Source organism: Macaca fascicularis, chromosome 11 (assembly GCF_037993035.2).
Source record: "Macaca fascicularis isolate 582-1 chromosome 11, T2T-MFA8v1.1".
Lineage (NCBI taxonomy): Eukaryota > Metazoa > Chordata > Mammalia > Primates > Cercopithecidae > Macaca > Macaca fascicularis.
Window position 1 is genome coordinate 57,271,546 of NC_088385.1, and position 19,342 is coordinate 57,290,887.

General features: G+C 41.9%; 1 protein-coding gene across 22 annotated transcripts in view; it reads left to right on the top strand.

Annotated features, from left to right (window-relative positions):
• Window positions 1–19,342, top strand: part of LARP4 (La ribonucleoprotein 4) — an 82,912-nt gene that overhangs the window by 26,565 nt on the left and 37,005 nt on the right. For 9 of the 22 annotated variants that reach the window (XM_005570840.4, XM_005570842.4, XM_074006839.1 and 6 more), the window contains 7 exons: window positions 3,014–3,161; window positions 4,317–4,472; window positions 6,436–6,511; window positions 11,752–11,888; window positions 14,707–14,810; window positions 17,724–17,834; window positions 18,570–18,623. In XM_005570840.4, coding sequence (XP_005570897.1) covers window positions 3,014–3,161; window positions 4,317–4,472; window positions 6,436–6,511; window positions 11,752–11,888; window positions 14,707–14,810; window positions 17,724–17,834; window positions 18,570–18,623 — 786 coding nt within the window. Of the gene's footprint in view, window positions 1–3,013; window positions 3,162–4,298; window positions 4,473–6,435; window positions 6,512–11,751; window positions 11,889–14,706; window positions 14,811–17,723; window positions 17,835–18,569; window positions 18,624–19,342 lie in introns of all 22 variants that reach the window. The other 13 variants (XM_074006838.1, XM_005570837.5, XM_045365219.3 and 10 more) reach the window with 4 other exon arrangements.

Genomic DNA, 19,342 nt, shown 5'->3' on the forward strand with positions numbered 1-19,342 from the left:
ACAAAATTGAGGCTCAGAAGAGTTAAGAAATTTTGCCAAGATCACACAATAATAAAAAGTTCATATTAGAGCTGTTTTTGGATTCAGGAGTGACTCCAGCATCTCAATCATTGTGTGTTTAGATGAAGATTATTAAACTACCTTGAGGCCGGGTGCGGTGGCTCCCGCCTGTAATCCCAGCACTTTGGGAGGCCGAGGAGGGTGGATCACCTGAGGTCAGGGGTTTGAGGCCAACTTGACTAACATGGTGAAACCTTGTCTCTACTAAAAACACAAAAATTTGCCCACCGTGGTGCCGGGCCCTTGTAATCCCAGCTACTCAGGAGGCTGAGGCAGAATAGCTTGAACCCAGGACAGGGAGGTTGCAGTGAGCCAAGATTGCATCACTGCACTCCAGGCTGGGCAACAGAGCGAGACACTGTCTCAAAAAAAAAAGCTACTTTGAAATGATGATCTTGTCACATAACTACTCTACATAGCAACTCTTTGAGTAAGGGGTATTTCTAATAGGTATATGGCCCTTTCACTGTATCCTTTTCAAGTAAGTAAATGAATGTTGTACTCCTTGTATTTATTGGGATTTAATGTTTGATCGTTTGTTTCTGAGAGCTGTACCTTTAACATTTGCCATCTTTTTGGGTAGGCGTGTATCTGGTATTCTCAGAATGGAGGAAAGAGAGGGAGAGAATAAGTGTGTAAATACATGCGTTTTCTCCTATTAAAAAATGCTTAATGTCAAATACTGTTGACATGGCAGGAGAGCTTGGCTATCACAAGCTACTCAGAGTTCTATTCTGCTATCAGTCAGAAATTATGTTGTACCCAAAAAGCTTGAGTTTATCACCCTTAGAGTTGGGCTTCGGCATCTTCATCATCTCTCTTATTGTCACCTACGGCATCAGTGCCAAAGCTCTCTAGGAGCCAGGAGCTGAGTCTTACTGAGGTGGACCCTAGCTTTGCCTGCCAGCTCTGCAGTTTACTTCCTAGATCATTTGTGCCCCGGGACACAAACTACTAGTTTGTCACTGGAACCTCTCTGGGCCTGTCTCAGAATGGGATTAACATAAAGGAGTGGAACTGTTCAGCAGAGGCAGGGAGAAATAAGTGAGTTGCCTTCTCCTCAGCTTCTCTTTACCACCTTCCCTTGCCCATTTCCTCCTCCTTCCCCTGCCGGATTCCAGGGTTACAAATAGAGGCTTCTTTCTTCTGTTTAATTCCATTGTTACCCACCCTCGTTTGCCCTTCTCTAGAATCTCTTTACTCGCATATTGCGTCCCCTTCTGTACCTCCTTCTCCTCACCTCCACCCACTGTACCCAACGATCTTCCTGACCGAGGAGGACATGAAGGGTTGAATGTCAGGATCAAATGTCAGGATCCCCCTCCCCTGAGGGAGGAGGATAGGGAGATCTCTGGGCTGAGGCTGCTGTCTCCTTCCCACTGTCCTTTCTGCAGGTCCTCAGATGGCACATGAGGGTGGGCTTGCTGCTGGGTAGGCATCCCACCTCCAGTCCACAGTGCTTAGTTGTACCTTTTATTATGCTATAATGTTTATTTGTTAGGGCATACACATGAATAGCAAGTTTCGTTAAAATAGATTATCCCCCTCCCCAACACACAAATTATGCGATACGTAAATGCCCACATCACATTCACCAGTCAACTCAGCTTCAAATCAGTGGCTACCAAAGGCAGAGCAGTGGGAGAGTACTACTCTCCTGTGGGTACAAAACAGATGTATTTTCTGTAGAGAATTTTGAAATAATAATAAAAATGACTGAAAGGTATACGCTTGTTATCCTACACTTGGAAATTCTAAAGCGTGTAAGTGATAAAATACTTCTCACTACTACCACCATTTCAAGGCGCAGACCCTGCTCTCAAGATATGGATGAACCTAGGCATGAACAGGGCATTATGTTTGGTGTGTATGTGTGAGCGAGTGAGTGTGTGTGTGTGTGTGTTTTCTTTTTTGAGACGGAGTCTCACTCTGTCTCCCAGGCTGAAGTGCAGTGGTGCAAACTCAGCTACTCAGCTCACTGCAACCTCTCTCCCAGGCTCAAGCCATTCTCCCACCTCAGCATCCCGAGTAGCTGGGACTACAGGTGCCCACCAACACGCCCGGCCAATTTTGTATTTTTTGTAGAGATAGCATTTCTCCGTGTTTGTTGCCCTGGCTGGTCTCGAACTCATGCGCTGAAGCGATCCGCCTGCCTTGGCCTCCCAAAGTGCTGGGATTATAGGAATGAGCCATCGTGCCTTGCCTCAAGAGATTACCTTAAATGGCACTATTTAAAATAGTCATGCTGTGGACATTAAGAACATACATTTGCAGGACAGATGGAAAAAAAATTCCAATATAAAGCATATCACTACTTTTAACTCGGGATAAAATTTCTAGTTATAGAATTGTTCAGACTCTAAAGTCTCTGTCACAGCTTAGATGGCAATAAAATATTTATATTTTATAATATAAATATATATAATATTCTAGAAAATTAGATAACTAAGAAATTTGCTGTAGATGCAAAAATACACAAGTGTCTCAAAAGTTACGTAAATATTTTAAATTTTGTGACATTTGCAAGTAGGTTGGGGTAAAGCAATATTTCTCTTTTATTTATTTTTCTGAGACAGGGTCTCCTCTGTCACCTAGGCTGGAGTGTGATGGTGTGTTTACAGCTCACTGTAGCCTCGAACTTCCTGGGCTCATGTGATTCTCCTGCCTCAGCCTCCCAAAGTGCTGGGATTACAGGTGTGAGCCATTGCACCTGGGCAGTATTTCTGTTTTAATATTTAGAAATACCTATTTTTTATTATATAGGAAGCTAACTTTTACATAGATATTTCAAATTTTCAAGTTGATCACAAACTTTAATATTATTTATTATTTGTTAAATGTAATTATTGGGTTTCTCTCCCGCTTTTAAGTAATGGAAAAGCGATTTTATCTAAATCTGTAATTTTCATGCTCTGATTTTAAAAATTTACAAATAGATCTTTCAATTATTTAGCAGGTAACATCTAAAGGAACTGGTTTAAATCCTAATGCCAAAGTATGGCAAGAAATTGCTCCTGGAAATACTGATGCCACCCCAGTAACTCATGGAACTGAAAGCTCTTGGCATGAAACAGCAGCTACATCAGGTGCTCATCCTGAGGGTAAGTCTTAAATATTTGGTCATAAAAATCACAGTTTGGTTAAATGTACGGCCAAGCAAGTTTACCGAACTTGAGATACATCCCCCGGCCTTTTTTTTTTTGAGACAGAGTCTCACTCTGTCACCCAGGCTGGAGTACAGTGGCACGATCTTTGCTCACTGCAACCTCCGCCTCACCAGGTTCAAGCAATTCTCCTGCCTCAGCCTCCTGAGTAGCTGGGATTACAGGCGCCCGGCTTTGTCTCATGCCTGTAATCCCACATCTGGTTACCACACCCGGCTAATTTTTGTATTTTTAGTAGAGGCGGAGTTTTACCATGTTGTCCAGGCCAGTCTCGAACTCCTGACCTCAGGTGATCCGCCTACCTCGGCCTCCCAAAGTGCTGGGATTAAAGGCGTGAGCCACCGTGCCCGGCTGAACTTTTGTATTTTTAGTAGAGATGGAGTTTCACCATGTTGGCCAGGCTGGTCTCGAACTCCTGACCTCAAGTGATCCACCCACCTCGGCCTCCCAAAGTGCTGGGTTTACAGGTGTGGGCCACCATTCCTGGCCAGGATATATCCTTTGTTTATTTGATTAAGTATATTTATCAATTTGTTTTTCCTTTAAACATACTGCATCCAGGATTTATGTTTAGCATGTGGTTTGTGTATAATTCTCATTTATACCTAACATGAATAGATTGCCATTGATTTCAAGTAGTAGCTGTGTCTTTGGGTCCAGCATGCAACCCGTCTATAATAATGATATTTATAAATTAGTTTTTATCTACCATCATTGACTCTGCTATTTACTCACTGTTCGACCTTGGGCGAATAACTTAATTTCTCTATGCTTTTTTCCTCCATCTGTAAAACAGAAGCAATCTTAATTACAGCACAGGATTTTCTGATAATTAAATGAATAAAGTGAATTGGAGTAGTCTGATACATAGATAATGCTATATACGTTTTAGCAATTGTTAATCATTTTAGTTTATCCATAATTGTCAAAACTTTCTCCCTTGGAATGATAACTCTTGCTTAAAACCATGTGGACATACTCCGAACTGGTAGAATACCTTAAAATCTTTTTATAGGTGACATACTGACCAGGGTTCCTGAAAATAGAATTTAAATAATTCCCATTTATTTTCAGTGTCTCTCTTTAATACAGGTAATGCAGAGCTCTCAGAAGATACATGTAAAGAATATGAAGTAATGTATTCTTCGTCTTGTGAAACCACAAGAAATACTACAGGCATTGAAGAATCAACTGATGGGATGATTTTAGGACCAGAAGATCTGAGTTACCAAATATATGATGTTTCCGGTAAAGTTTATGGTTTTATTGTTAAAATGGGAATTCAGTACAGGACACCCCCCCACCCATGGTCTCTTTATCCTTGTTCTGATAAACCTTTGGCATTATTTTCTTATTTGAAAAGAAGGTTATGTTAATGAAATGTTAGTTGATTGTTACATTGTTTTCAGATAACATGACATTTGTAATGTTAAAAGATTGTTTATGAGGGTTCTATTAAAGGAAAGCGTGAAATTAAAGATAACAGGAAAAAAGGCAGGGTGGCTCACACATGTAATCCCAGCACTTTAGGAGGCCGAGGCGGGCAGATCTCTTGAGGTCGGGGGTTCGAAACTAGCCTGGTCAACATGGTGAAACATTGTCTTATACTGAAAAAAAAAAAAAAAAAATTAGCTGGGCTTGGTGGCATGCACCTGTAATCCCAAGATCATGCCACTGTACTCCAGCCTGGGTGACAGAGTGAAACTGTGTCAGAAAATAATTTTTACGTATCTATATAGAAACAACTGCCGACTTTGAACATAGAGTTAAAGTGATATGGCAAGCAGTTGGTGTTTTTTTTGTTGTTGTTTTTTGAGATGGAGTCGCGCTCTGTCACCTAGGCTGGAGTACGGTGGGGCGATCTCGGCTCACTGCAAGCTCTGCCTCCCGGGTTCACGCCATTCTTCTGCCTCAGCCTCCTGAGTAGCTGAGACTACAAACGCGCACCGCCATGCCCGGCTGATTTTTTGTATTTTTTTTTTTTTAGTAGAGACAGGGTTTCACCATGTTAGCCAGGATGGTCTCGATCTCCTGACCTCGTGATCCACCCACCTTGGCCTCCCAAAGTGCTGGGATTACAGGCGTCAGCCACTGCGCCCAGCCGTGGTGGTGTGGTGGTGGTGTTTTTTTTTTTTTTTTTGAGACAGAGTCTCGCTCTGTCGCCCAGGCTGGAGTGCAGTGGCGCGATCTCGGCTCACTGCAAGCTCCGCCTCCCGGGTTCACGCCATTCTCCTGCCTCAGCCTCCCGAGTAGCTGGGACTACAGGCGCCCACAACCGCGCCCGGCTAATTTTTTGTATTTTTAGTAGAGACGGGGTTTCACCGTGGTCTCGATCTCCTGACCTTGTGATCCGCCCGCCTCGGCCTCCCAAAGTGCTGGGATTACAGGCGTGAGCCACCGCGCCCGGCCGGTGGTGGTGTTTTTTATTGTTACTGAGAGGGAGTCTCGCTCTGTCGCCCAGGCCGGAGTGCAGTGGCGTGATCTCGGCTCACTGGGATTGCAGGCACGCACCACCACACCCGGCTAATTTTGTATTTTTAGTAATGATGGGGTTCCACCACATTGGTCAGGCCGGTCTCAATCCCTGACCTCAAGTAATCCACCTTCCTTGGCCTCCCAAAGTGCTGGGATTACAGGCGTGAGCCACCATGCCCGGCCTTTAAGTGCTTTTAGTATTGTGCTTTGTTAATTTTTTGATAAAAATAACTCTTAAACTAATATGAAATGTATCTGATGAAAGAATATCTAAGTTGAGAGAAATTAGTTAGACTTTGAACTATCCAAGTTATAAAAATAATAAAAAATACAGTTTGGGCCAGGCACAGTGGCTTACGCCTGTGGCCAAGGTAGGAGGATTGCTTGAGCCCAGGAGTTTGAGAACAGTCCGGGCAACATAATGAGAGCCTGTCTCTACAAAAAAATAAAAATAAAAAATTAGCTGGGTATCGTGGCACAAGTTTGTGGTCCTAGCTACTCAAGAAGCTGTAGTGGGAGGATCATTTGAGCCCAGGAGGTTGAGGCTGTACTAAGCTGTGATCGCACCACTGTACTCTAGCCTGGGCAACAAAGGGAGACCCTGGTTCTCTCAAACAATAGCTTTGTGGTGAATTTTGATTGTAGATACTTTGTGGCTTCTGAGTACAACAGTATGTCAGATTTATCACGTCTGCTAACATGCTATTAACTTTTTTCCCTCCTTTTCTACCATCAGGAGAAAGCAATTCAGCAATTTCTACAGAAGACCTAAAAGAATGTCTGAAGAAACAATTAGAATTCTGTTTTTCACGGTATTGCTATTTCCCCTTTATTGAATTTGATTAGTAGATGTAAAATATGTGTGAAATAGAGTACGAGGATCGTGATTATTATTTAACTAGTTTTTTTTATTTTTTATTTTCTTGAGACAGAGTCTCATGCTGTCGCTAGACTGGAGTGCAGTGGTGTGATCTTGGCTCACTGCAGCCTCCACCTCCCGGGTTCAAGAGATTCTCGTGCGTCAGCCTCCAGAGTAGCTGGGATTACGGACGTGTGGCCACCATGCCCAGCTAATATTTGTATTTTTAGTAGAGACGAGGTTTCACCATCTTGGCCAGGCTGGTCTCAAACTTGCAACTTCATGTGACCCGCCCTCCTCTGCCTCCCAAAGTGTTGGGATTACAGGCGTGTGGCACCACGCTCGGCCCTTTATCTAGATTTAAAAGTGTAGGGCCAGACACCATGGCTCACTCCTGTACTCCCAGCACTTTGGGAGACTTCGGTGGCTGGATCACCTGAAGCCGGGAGTTAGAGACCTGCCTGACCAACATGGAGAAACCCTGTCTCTACTAAAAATGCAAAAATTAGCCGGACATGGTGGCACATGCCTGTAATCCCAGCTACTCAGGATGCTGAGGCAGGAGAATCACCTGACCCCAGAGGCGAAAGTTGCAGTGAGCCGAGATCGCACCATTGCACTCCAGCCTGGACAATAAGAGCGAAACTCCATCTCAAGGACAAAAAAAAAACGTGTCGTCTCCAATCTGATATGCAAAGGATCTATTCTTAATATAAAGATAATGAGGTTTCCATTGGATGTTTTTTCTGTGAACATACTCAATTTTGGAATTGACAAAAAGAGTTATTTCTTAATGCTTGTTTTAATAGTTGATTCTTATAACGTTAATCATAGAGTCATTTTTGGCAAAATAGTAAGGAGTTGGATACATAATTTATATTGCCGGTGTCTTCTATTAAATAAGGAATCCTTTCAGGCAAACATTTAGAGAAGTCTTATTTACAGATAAGAATTATGGGCTGGGCACAGTGGCTCATGCCTGTAATCCCAGCACTTTGGGAGGCCAAGGTGCGTGGATCACGAGGTCAGGGGTTCGAGACCAGCCTGGCCAACATGGTGAAACCCTGTCTCTAATAAAAATTAAAAATTAACCGGGTGTGGTGGTGGGTGCCTGTAATCCCAACTACTTGAGAGGCGGCAGCAGGAGAATTGCTTGAACCTGGGAGGTGGAGGTTACAGTGAGCTGAAATTATTCCTGGGCTCCAGCCTGGGCAACAAGAGCGAGACTCCACTTCAAAAACAAAGAAACAAAAACATTCACGTAATATTTACTTTAGCCTTCACTTTGGGAGGCCGAAGTAGGTGGATCACCTGAGGTCAGGAGTTCAAGACCAGCCTGGCCAGTATGGCAAAATCCCGTCTCTACTGAAAATACAAAAATTAGCGGAGTGTGGTAGCTTGCCCCTGTAGTCCCAGCTACTGGAGGCTGAGGCAGGAGAATTGCTTGAACCCAGGAGGTGGAGTTTGCAGTAAGCTGAGATTGCACCACTGCACTTCAGCCTGGGTGAATTTTACCTACTAACTAGATCATTTATGGGTCTGTTTCTATTGTCTGGGTTTCTACTCTTGAATTATCTGTCATAATTTACTGCCTTTTTGTATGTCTTGTAAATGTTGATTTTATGCTGTACATTACATACAACAGAACCATGGAAGATGCAGGTAATACAACTCTAGACAGAGTTTGAGCTTTTCTTCTGTTAGGCAGAGAGTGAAATGTTGATTGCTTCAATCCAATCAGAAATTGAGCTAGGTCGGGGCTGAGCAACAATTTTAATTAGACTCAGTTCACCTTTGATTTAGCTCTATTCCTTCTACATGGCCCTTTCAGGCTTTTGATTCAGAGCTTGGCAGTTTTGTGTCACCCTAATCTTACAAAACCAAGGAGATTTAGATCTGTAATGCAGAGGTTTGAGATTTAGCTCTTTAACTTCCTACCCCATAGTGCTTGAAAATCTGGCAGTGTCTTGGCTGGGCACGGTGGTGCACGCCTGTAATCCCAGCACTTTGGGAGGCCACGGCGGGCGGATCACCGGAGGTCAGGAGTTCAGGATCAGCCTGGCCAACAAGATGAAACTCCATCTCTACTTAAAATACAAAAAATTAGCTGGGCATGTTGGTACGCACCTATAATCCCAGCTACTCAGGAGGCTGAGGCAGGAGAATCGCTTGAACCCAGGAGGTGGAGGTTGCAGTGAGCCAAGATCACGCCGTTGTACTCCAGACTGGGGGACAAGAGCAAGACTTCGTCTCAAAAAAAAAAAAAAGAAAATCTGGCAGTGTCTTATGGGGGCGACATGCGTTTTCAGCATTTTTGCTTGCACTCAGACTTACTCACGAGACCACGTAGATTTTACTGTCTTTTCAGCCTGACTTCCAATCTCCCATCTTCCTCCTTAAAACTCAGGAACCATCTTATGGGGAAAATCAGCTGTATTGGTGGCTTCCATAATTTCCATTCATAATTCTAGTTCTCTGCCCATTACACATACCACATACTTATACACAACTGCCTAGAGATCTGCTGGTTTCTCTATCGTCCAGTAGAATCTGAGTCAAGATCTGCAAATGCTCTCAGGAAGGAAAGATCTTCTTTGGGGCATTTTAGTCATTTTGTGCTTGAAGCTTCTACAACTTTCCCAGATCTCCAAAAACATGATCTTTTTTTTTTTTTTTTTTTGTAGTTTATCCCAGCTTTTTTAACTAAAAATGTTTTAAAAAGTGGGAGCTTTTGCAGTGGGAGCTCCTACTTGTCATGATCCATCACATTCCTACTCAGGACTGTGATATAGTTCCAGCCAGCTGGGTAATTGACATTTGTGGCTCAGCACAATTGCCGTTAATACATATCAGGTATTACTCGTGAATAATCAAATCGTAGATGTTATATCTATTTACTTCTGACAAGGTACAGTTTCTTTAAGAATTTTGAGTCATTGTTTAAGAATAGACCCGCTAAATTTCAGAGTTCATTTAGGCTACAGCTTTTTAGTTTTGCAAAGATCATGTTTATGGTTGTCTTATTTTCAGATTCTTAAGGAATTTTTTTGTTTTTTTGGAGATGGAGTCTCACTCTGTCGCCCAGGCTGGAGTGCAGTGGCACGATCTCAGCTCACTGCAACCTCTACCTCCCGGGGCGATTTTTCTGCCTCAGCCTCCCAAATAGCTGGGAATACAGGCACACACCACCGTACCTGGCTACGTTTTGTATTTTTAATAGAGATGGGGTTTTATCATGTTGGCCAGGCTAGTCTCAAACTGATATCAGGTGATCCACCCACCTTGGCCTCCCAAAGTGCTGAGTTTACAGGCGTGAGCCCCCGCCCCTGGCCTTTATTTTAATAGAATTTGAATGTAAGCGCCTTTGAGCCTGCTCCTTGCCAGGCACTAGGCAGTTGAAATACATTATTAATTGAACAACAAAAGATCCTTCACTTATAGGTTCTTGCAGTCAGAACCTATATTCTGACTGCAAGAGCACAAAACAAACATAATAAATAAGCAACTCAGAAGTATGTTAGGAGATAAGTGCTGTGGGAAGAAAATTGAATGCAAGGAGAGGAATCAGGAATGCTGGGGTGGTTGCGGTTTTAAATAGGGTGATCAGTACAGTACTTTTTGAGAAGAGGGCTTATAAGCAAAAACTTCCAGCTATTTATAGCCAGACTGCTTCAAAGAATATTTGATGTGAATAGCAAAGTGTGAATTTGATTTTACCTAAGTTTATTAAACAAGATTTTATGTGTAAGATGCAAGTGTTTGCATCTTTTTCATTTTGTTTGTTTATGTTTTGAGATGGAGTTTCACTCTTGTTGACCCGACTGAAGTGCAATGGTGCGATCTCGGCTCACTACCACCTCTGCCTCCCAGGTTCAAGTGATTCTCCTGCCCCGGCCCTCCGAGTAGCACCCACCACCAAGCGCAGCTAATTTTTTGTATTTTTAGTGGAGACGGAGTTTCACTATGTTGGCCAGGTTGGTCTTGAGCTCTTGACCTCTAATCATCCACCCGCCTCGGCATCCCAAAGTGCTAGGATTACAGGCATGAGCCACTGTGCCCAGCCAAGGTGTGCATTTATATAAGCGTGTTTGACTTGCATAATTTAAAATATATATTTTGGCCAGGGTGCAGTGGCTCACGCCTGTAATCCCAGCACTTTGGGAGGCCGAGGCGGGTGGATCACCTGAGGTTAGGAGTTTGAGACCAGCCTGGCCAACATGGGAAACACAATCTCTCCTAAATACAAAAAATTAGCCGGGCGTGGTGATTTATGCTTGTAATCCCAGCTATTTGCGAGGCCGAGGCGGGAAAATTGCTTGACTCCAGGTGGCAGAGGTTGCAGCGTGCCGAGATCGCGCCATTGCACTCCAGCCTGGGCAACAAGAACAAAACTCCCCCTCAACAACAACAACAAAATGCACACATTAAGAAATGGAAAATCCGGCCAGCGCAGTGGCTCACGCCTGTAGTGCCAGCACTTTGGGAGGCTGAGGCAGACAGATCACGAGGTCAGGAGATCAAGACCATCCTGGCTAACACAGTGGAACCCTGTCTCTACTAAAAATACAAAAAATTAACCGGGCAAGATGACGGGCGCCTTTAGTCCCAGCTACTCGGGAGGCTGAGGCAGGAGAATGGCATGAACCCGGGAGGCGGAGCTTGCATGGCATGAACCCGGGAGGCGGAGCTTGCAGTGAGCCGAGATCGCCACCGCACTCCAGCCTGGGCGACAGAGTGAGACTCTGTCTCAGAAAAAAAAAAAAGAAAAAAGAAAATCCTTCTTGAGTCAATTCACAGTTCAGCTACAGTTTTTATCATGCATATTCTAATATCACTGAAGTATTTATAAGATGGAACTCTGCTATATGTAATGTTTTGTTAAAATGCTACTTGTAATATTAAACCTCTTTATATATCAGTATAATTGTCCAATATTGTGCTGGATGTGTTTGGGAATTGAGATACTGTAAAAGTTATATTAACTAATGTGTATATATATTACACTAATATGTTTTGAATTGAACACTTTTAACAACTTTTTAGAGTTCATTGAAAAGTTTAGTGTTATTTCTGATAAAATAATCTTATTTCCATGCATTTAAAAAGTAGAGAAAAGGAGTAAGATACCTCTTCTCGTTAGGTGCTTTTTAATAATTGCTTGTTTTATAGGACTATTTTGTTTGTTCTTTTCAGAGAAAATTTGTCAAAGGATCTTTACTTGATATCTCAAATGGATAGTGATCAGTTCATCCCAATTTGGACAGTTGCCAACATGGAAGAAATAAAAAAGTTGACTACAGACCATGATCTAATTCTTGAAGTGTTAAGATGTATGTAAAAATACCTTTTAGCTTTTTTGTTTTAATTTTAAACGTTAAATGTTATTTTGACTTCTGGTCATATAGATAATTATATTTTACTGCCCCCACCACCACCTTATTTTGTTGTTTTGTTCCAAATTATCTCTCTTTGTTTTTTGTTTTCAGGGGTAGTGGTGAAGGACAGGGTCTCACTCTGTCACTCAAGTGGGAGTGTGGTGGTGCAAATCGCAGCTCACTGCAACTTCAAACTCCTGGGCTCAAGCCATCCTTCTACCTCTTAGCCCTCCAAGTTACTGGGACCCCAGGCACACGCCACCACATCTGGCTAATCTTTAAATTTTTTTTATAGAGGTGGGGTCTTGGTATGTTCCCCAGGCTGGTCTTAAGTTCATTGGCTGAGTCAGTCCTCCCACCTTGGCCTCCCAAGCCTTGTCTTTGTTTTTACTGACGTGTGTGTGTGTGTGTGTGTGTGTGTGTGTGTGTGTGTGTGTGTGTGTGTGTGTGTGTATGCGTGTGTGTGTGTGTATGCGTGTGTGTGTGTATGCGTGTGTGTGTGTGTGTGTGTATGCGTGTGTGTGTGTGTGTGTGTGTACATGTATACCCCGCTCAGCCTCCCAAAATGTTGGGATTACAGGCGTGAGCCACCACGCCCAGCCTATATACAGCTTCTGTAACAATTCTGCACCTTGGTTGTTTATCATCATGCCCACTTAAGAAGTATAAGCAATGAAGTACATTTTTCATCACAGTTCAGTACACACCATGTACCTCCACCTGACTGAAATATTTGTAACAAACTTGTTTCTAATTTTACAACCTACTAATGAGTTGCTATGGGCAGTTTGACAAATACTGCTCTGAAATTTGGTAATGAATTTTTATTTCTTTTTTTTTTTTTTTGAGATGGAGTCTCGCCCTGTTGCCCAGGCAGGAGTGCAGTGGTGCGATCTGGGCTCACTGCAAGCTCCGCCTCCTGGGTTCATGCCATTCTCCTGCCTCAGCCTCCCAGTGGCTGGGATTACAGGCGCTCGCCACCATGCCCGGCTAATTTTTTGTATTTTTAGTAGAGACGGGGTTTCACTGTGTTAGCCAGGATGGTCTCGATCTCCTGACCTCGTGATCCGCCCGCCTCGGCCTCCCAAAGTGCTGGGATTACAGGCGTGAGCCACCGCGCCCGGCCGAATTTTTATTTCTTGATTGAAGCTTTAAGAATTTTTGGCCGTGCGTGGTGGCTCAAGCCTGTAATCCTAGCACTTTGGGAGGCCGAGGCGGGTGGATCACCAAGTCAGGAGATCGAGACCATCCTGGCTAACACTGTGAAACCCCGCCTCTACTAAAAATACAAAAAAAAGAAATTAGCCGGGCGTGGTGGCGGTCGCCTGTAGTCCCAGCTACTCCGGAGGCTGAGGCGGGAGAATGGCCTGAACCTGGGAAGCGGAGCTTGCAGTGAGCCGAGATCGCGCCACTGGGGGCAACAGAGCGAGACTCCGTCTCAAAAAAAAAAAATTTTTTTTGCTGGATTTTATGTCTTGTATGTATTTCTTGGTTCAGTATTTGGTAACCTCTTTTTTTTTTTTTTTTTTTTTTTTTGAGACGGAGTCTCGCTCTGTCGCCCAGGCTGGAGTGCAGTGGCGCGATCTCGGCTCACTGCAAGCTCCGCCTCCCGGGTTCACGCCATTCTCCTGCCTCAGCCTCCCGAGTAGCTGGGACTACAGGCGCCCACAACCGCGCCCGGCTAATTTTTTGTATTTTTAGTAGAGACGGGGTTTCACCGTGGTCTCGATCTCCTGACCTTATGATCCGCCCGCCTCGGCCTCCCAAAGTGCTGGGATTACAGGCGTGAGCCACCGCGCCCGGCTTGGTAACCTCTTAACAGTGGGTTTTGTTAACTATTTCACTGAATAAGGCAGATCTTCACTTTTATGAGAGATGTGTTTCTGAAAATGTTTAGAAGTTAAATATAGCAAGTCTGATAATAGACTTACATTGGAATAGATTTCCATTTCCAGAGGATTACAAACATTTATGGAATCTCTGATTGGTTTGTAGGTACATCGTTTCTTAAAATGACCCAGTCTTGTCTACATTAAAAGTTGGCAAAGAGAGGCAGAATCTCCCACCTGTTTAGGTTGGAACTTGGCATGCCATCACCCTTAACTGCTTGTTTTATTCTGTCTACTTGCCTGCTTATGGAGATCTGGTATATTAACTCCATGAAGGGACTAGAAATAAAAGTTTTGGCTATTTGCTACTATATTTAGTATAATATTTCCTCCTAATCAGCGTTTAAAAGATGGCTTTTGGGACTCTGTAGTAGTATGCAAGATTAAGTAAGTTGACATCCTGGATAGCTTATAATTTGAGTATAGTTCTTGGTTTAAGGGCTTCTTGAACTTTAATCTTAGGAAGAATTTCTTCACATACCAGATTTCATTACATTCCTCAGCATAGTGTTTTGCCAATGAAAGTACACTAATTTCTGTTAACATTCATTTGTTATCTCCTCAATGAAGAATTTGGTTATTATATACAAGAAATTTGCCTTACTAGATATATGTTGTATGCTCCCTGAAGGCAGTGCCAAAGTTAGAGTAAGTACTCTGAATATTTTTTTCAGTGAATAACATTTGACAGTGGTCTTCACATATAAATCTCCAAAAAAATTGTCATACCTATAATCTTTGATTCTACAACTTAGTTTCTTTAAGATATTAACCCAGCCTCTGCAAATTTACTCAGCTGGAAATTAAAATGAATAGTTTTTTAATAACATTAATAATATCATTATTTGTCACTTTTGAATGATACCCTTTCTTTTAAATTTCAGCTTCTCCCATGGTGCAAGTTGATGAGAAGGGTGAGAAAGTGAGACCAAGTCATAAGCGTTGTATTGTAATTCTTAGAGAGATTCCTGAAACAACACCAATAGAGGTAAATTATTAATAATTGTTAACGCTAAATGTTCTCTGTTTAAATTGAAAGAGGTTCTTCTGCTTTCCGTGGCAAAGAAAAGAAATTGAAAGAGGTACACAAGCAAAGCGTAAGCCAGTGCCTTCATCAGTTACTGTGAAAAGGTTAAATATTAATTTGTTTCATTAATTCTGAAGTACTAGTATGGTATAGGGGAAGGAAAAGATATAATTCTGTTTTCTTAGAAGGGTAGACAAAGTGTTGCAGTGAAACATTCTGAATTTACTAGATTGATTCAGTGGCAACTAATATATAAATAGGCTATTTTGGGAACTTGAGAATTCATCTGTAAGAATGAATAACCAGATTTTGATTAAGGATTCAGGAGGCAAGGCTGGGTGCAGTGGCTCACACCTGTAATCGCAGCACTTTGGGAGGCTGAGGCGGGTGGATCACAAGGTTGGGAGATCGAGACCATCCTGGCTAACATGGTGAAACCCCGTCTCTACTAAAAATCAAAAAATTAGCTGGGCGTGGTGGTGGGCCCCTATAGTTCCAGCTACTTGGGAGGCCGAGGCTGGAGAATGGTGTGAACCTGGGAGCTTGTAGTGAGCTGAGATCGCGCCACTGCACTCCAGCCTGGGCTACAGAACGAGACTCTGTCTCAAAAAAAAAAAAGGGATTAAGGCGGCAGGACTAACCCTATTGTTCAGCAAAATATTATATAAAGCAAAGTTGCAGTCATAAAGATGGTATGGTACACATACCAGAATAAAATAATATTTGAATGAAACATTGTAATCAATTTGACAGTTAGATTCTACCAGTTATTACTTTGCAGTTATTTAAAGCCAAAGGTTTTATTATCTGTTTTACTGATGAAGTAACTGATAGTTAGGCTGGTTGCATAGTTTGCTCAAGGACATAAGGGCTCTTAAATGACAGGAGTTTGGGTTTGAACATAATCTCTCTGATTCTAAAGTCCATGTTTCATAATCACTGTGTCACAGAGCTTCATATTAAGTTGCCATGATAAGGTGATATATATTAAAGAAGATGAGGATTAGTTAGTAACTGACATTGTAATTGATTAGCTATTTAGAATAGAATTTTATTTTATTTTATTTTATTTTTTGAGACAGGGTTTCAGTCTGTCACCCAGGGTGAAGTGCAGTGGCACAGTCACAGCTTACTGTAGCCTTGACCTCATGGGCTCAAGCGATCCTCTCACCTCAGCCTCCTGAGTGGTTGGGACTACTGGCGCATGCCGCCATTCCTGGCTAATTTTTGTACTTTTTTGTAGAGATGGGGTTTTGCCATGTTACCCAGGCTGTTCTCAAGGCCCTGGGCTCAAGCAGTCTGTGCACCTTGGCCTCCCAAAGTGTTGGCATTACAGCCGTGAGCCATTGTGTCCTATTTCATTATCTTTTTTACGGTTATTATAATTCATATTCTGAATACATAAGGAGTTCATACACATGAAAAACAGTAAAACAAGGCACCAAATGTTTTGTTGGGTTTTCAAGTTTTTTGTTTTTTGCTTTTAAATTTTTTTTTCATGTTAAAAAAAGTTTTTCCTCAATCAATGGTTTTCTGTGACAGGGTCTTGCCGTGTCACTAAGGGTGTAGTACAAGTGGTACGATCATAGTTCATTGCAGCCTCAAACTCCTTGGCTCAAGCAGTCCTCCTACCTCAGCCTCCCAAGTAGCTGTGACTACAGGAGCCAGCCACCATGCCCAGCCAATTTTTACTTTTTTTTTTGGTAAAGACAGTGTCTGGCTATGTTGTCTAGGCTCGTCCTGAACTCAAGCAATTCTCCTGCCTCAGTCTCCCAAAGTGCTGAGATTACAGAAGTGAGCCACTGAGCTCTCGGGCTGCATTTGACCTTTGCTATTTCAGTAGATATTTTCTTTCCTTCTGTTACCTTTTTTTTTTTTTTTTTTTTTGAGACAGAGTCTTGCTCTGTCGCCCAGGCTGGAGTGCAGTGGCGTGATCTTGGCTCACTGCAAGCTCTGCCTCCCGGGTTCACACCATTCTCCTGCCTCAGCCTCCCGAGTAGCTGGGACTACAGGCGCCCGCCACCACGCCTGGCTAATTTTTTGTATTTTTAGTAGAGACGGGGGTTTCACCGTGTTAGCCAGGATGGTCTCGATCTCCTGACCTTGTGATCCGCCCGCCTCGGCCTCCTAAATTGCTGGGATGACAGGCCTGAGCCATCGCGCCTGGCCTGTTACTTCTTAAGTATACTTAATGTTCACTTAACTTTTTTTTTTAATCTTCTTTCAATCCATTAACAGATTTACCATTTTAAGTTTTGTAGTCACCCTTTTTCTGAATCCATGTAGCTGTCAGAGTTTCTGTTTACATTTATACTAATTATGGAAAAAGGAAGATATGTTTGCACATTAACTCACATGTATGTTGTAAGCAAAGCATCTGGATTAAATGAGAATGCATGAAAATTTTTATTGCCTAGAAAATGTTAATGAAGGATATCACTTGTCCTGTGGCAGGCCAGACAGGAAAAGGACAGGGGAGATTTCACTATAAGGAGCGTTTAGCTTGCCAGTGGAAGTGAAATACTTATGCTTTGCTGATCGTAAAATAAATCATCCCAAAATCATGTACAAAATACATCTCCTGGCCAAATGGAGTGGCTCGTGCCTATAATCTCACCACTTTGGGGTGCTCAGGTGGAAGGATCGCTTGCATCCAGGAGTTTGAGACCAGACTCAAATATATCTCCTATTAACTCTATTTGTTTTGGAACACAGCCTATCCTCAGTAGAAAAATGGGCAAAAGTTAACAAGTGAAGTGATAGAAAGGACCAAAAACATGAAGATATGCTTAACATTACTAGTAAATAAACAAGCAAAAAATGCCATTTATTGATGTATTTTTTAGAGTTAACTAATTTTCTTTTTCTTTTTAGGAAGTGAAAGCTTTGTTCAAAAGTGAAAACTGCCCCAAAGTGATAAGCTGTGAATTTGCACACAATAGCAACTGGTATATCACTTTCCAGTCAGACACAGATGCACAACAGGTAAGAAGAAAACAGTTTTCTGATACAGGTCCATCCTAGTGGCAAAATAAGTAGTGGTATATTTTAATTGAGAAAATGTGTGTTTACACTGATGTTTATCAAGATTAGTGAGTACCTTGATTTACCTTTTTGCTTTTGCTCAATTGATGTCCTTTTTGATCATCTTCCTAAAGTTTTTCAGTTTTGATTTAGGAAGTTTTCTGGTCGACAAGAATGTTAACGTAACAGTTTTAAAATTAACATAGGGATTGAGAACTATGTACCCAGTGGTATTTTTAGTACATAATAGGTCTGCAATAAATAAAATTCTTGGAATTTTGACTTGATGATTTTATTCTTAATTGTTAACATGTCTTAAAGAGAAATAATCCTTTAAAACACAAATATATCTATGATAAGAGTGTTTAAAAATCACTCACAGATTTTTGTTTTTTAAAACAGTTTAGTAGAAAGTTGTCTGATCATTTTTAAATTGGTTTCTGGGGATATTTTGGGTCTGTTTTCAATCTTAAGGCATTTTTTCTGCAGTAATCCATGGTGGCTTTTCTACAATAAATATGAACTGTGGTTGAGAAGGCCTTATATTTTTACTTTTTCATTCCCTGTCCACCTGCACAGTGGAATCACCTACATAATTTTGTTTTTATAGTTTAATACTAAACTCTCAACATAATAAAGATGACTTTACTGAAATGTTTGGATGCTAATGAAAGTTTTCTTGTGCTTTGTTAACAGGCTTTTAAATACTTAAGAGAAGAAGTTAAAACATTTCAGGGCAAGCCAATTATGGTAAGAAATAGAGGAGATCAGTGTGAAACCAGAACAGGTTTTGGTTTCTCTGTATGAGAATTTTAAAAATACAGACAGATAATGTTTTATAAAAACCCATAGTGACTTTTAAAAAGTATCTGACTTGGGCTGGGCGTGGTGGCTCACACCTGTAATCCCAGCACTTTGTGAGTCCAAGGCAGGCAGATTGTTTGATGCCAGGAGTTTGAGACCAGCCTTGCCAATATGATGAAACCTTGTCTCTACTAAAAATAGAAAAAAATAGCCGGGTGTGGTGGCACATGCCTGTAATTCCAGCTACTTGAGAGGCTGAGGCAGGAGAATTGCTTCAACCCGGGAGGCATAGGTTGCAGTGAACAGAGATTGTACCTCTCCAGTCCAGCCTGGGCGACAGAGCAAGACCTTGTCTCAAAAACAACAGCAGCAACAACAAAAACAAATTTCTGGCTTCTATTATGTGCTACTTCAGAAAATTCTTTGATAAATCTTAAAAATACTTTGTCTACAGCAATTCTTTACAAAGGGGTAACTTCAAATAGCGTGAATTTTAGTTAGATGCTGATTTACAACATATGAGATAATTCCAGATCTCAAAATGAGCAATAGGAATAATTTTCAGTAACAGAGATGAAAAATATTCACAGTACTTTCAACCTTATCTCAATTAACTGCATCACTACGTTAACATACAACCATTTGGGAACCTAGGCATTGTCACT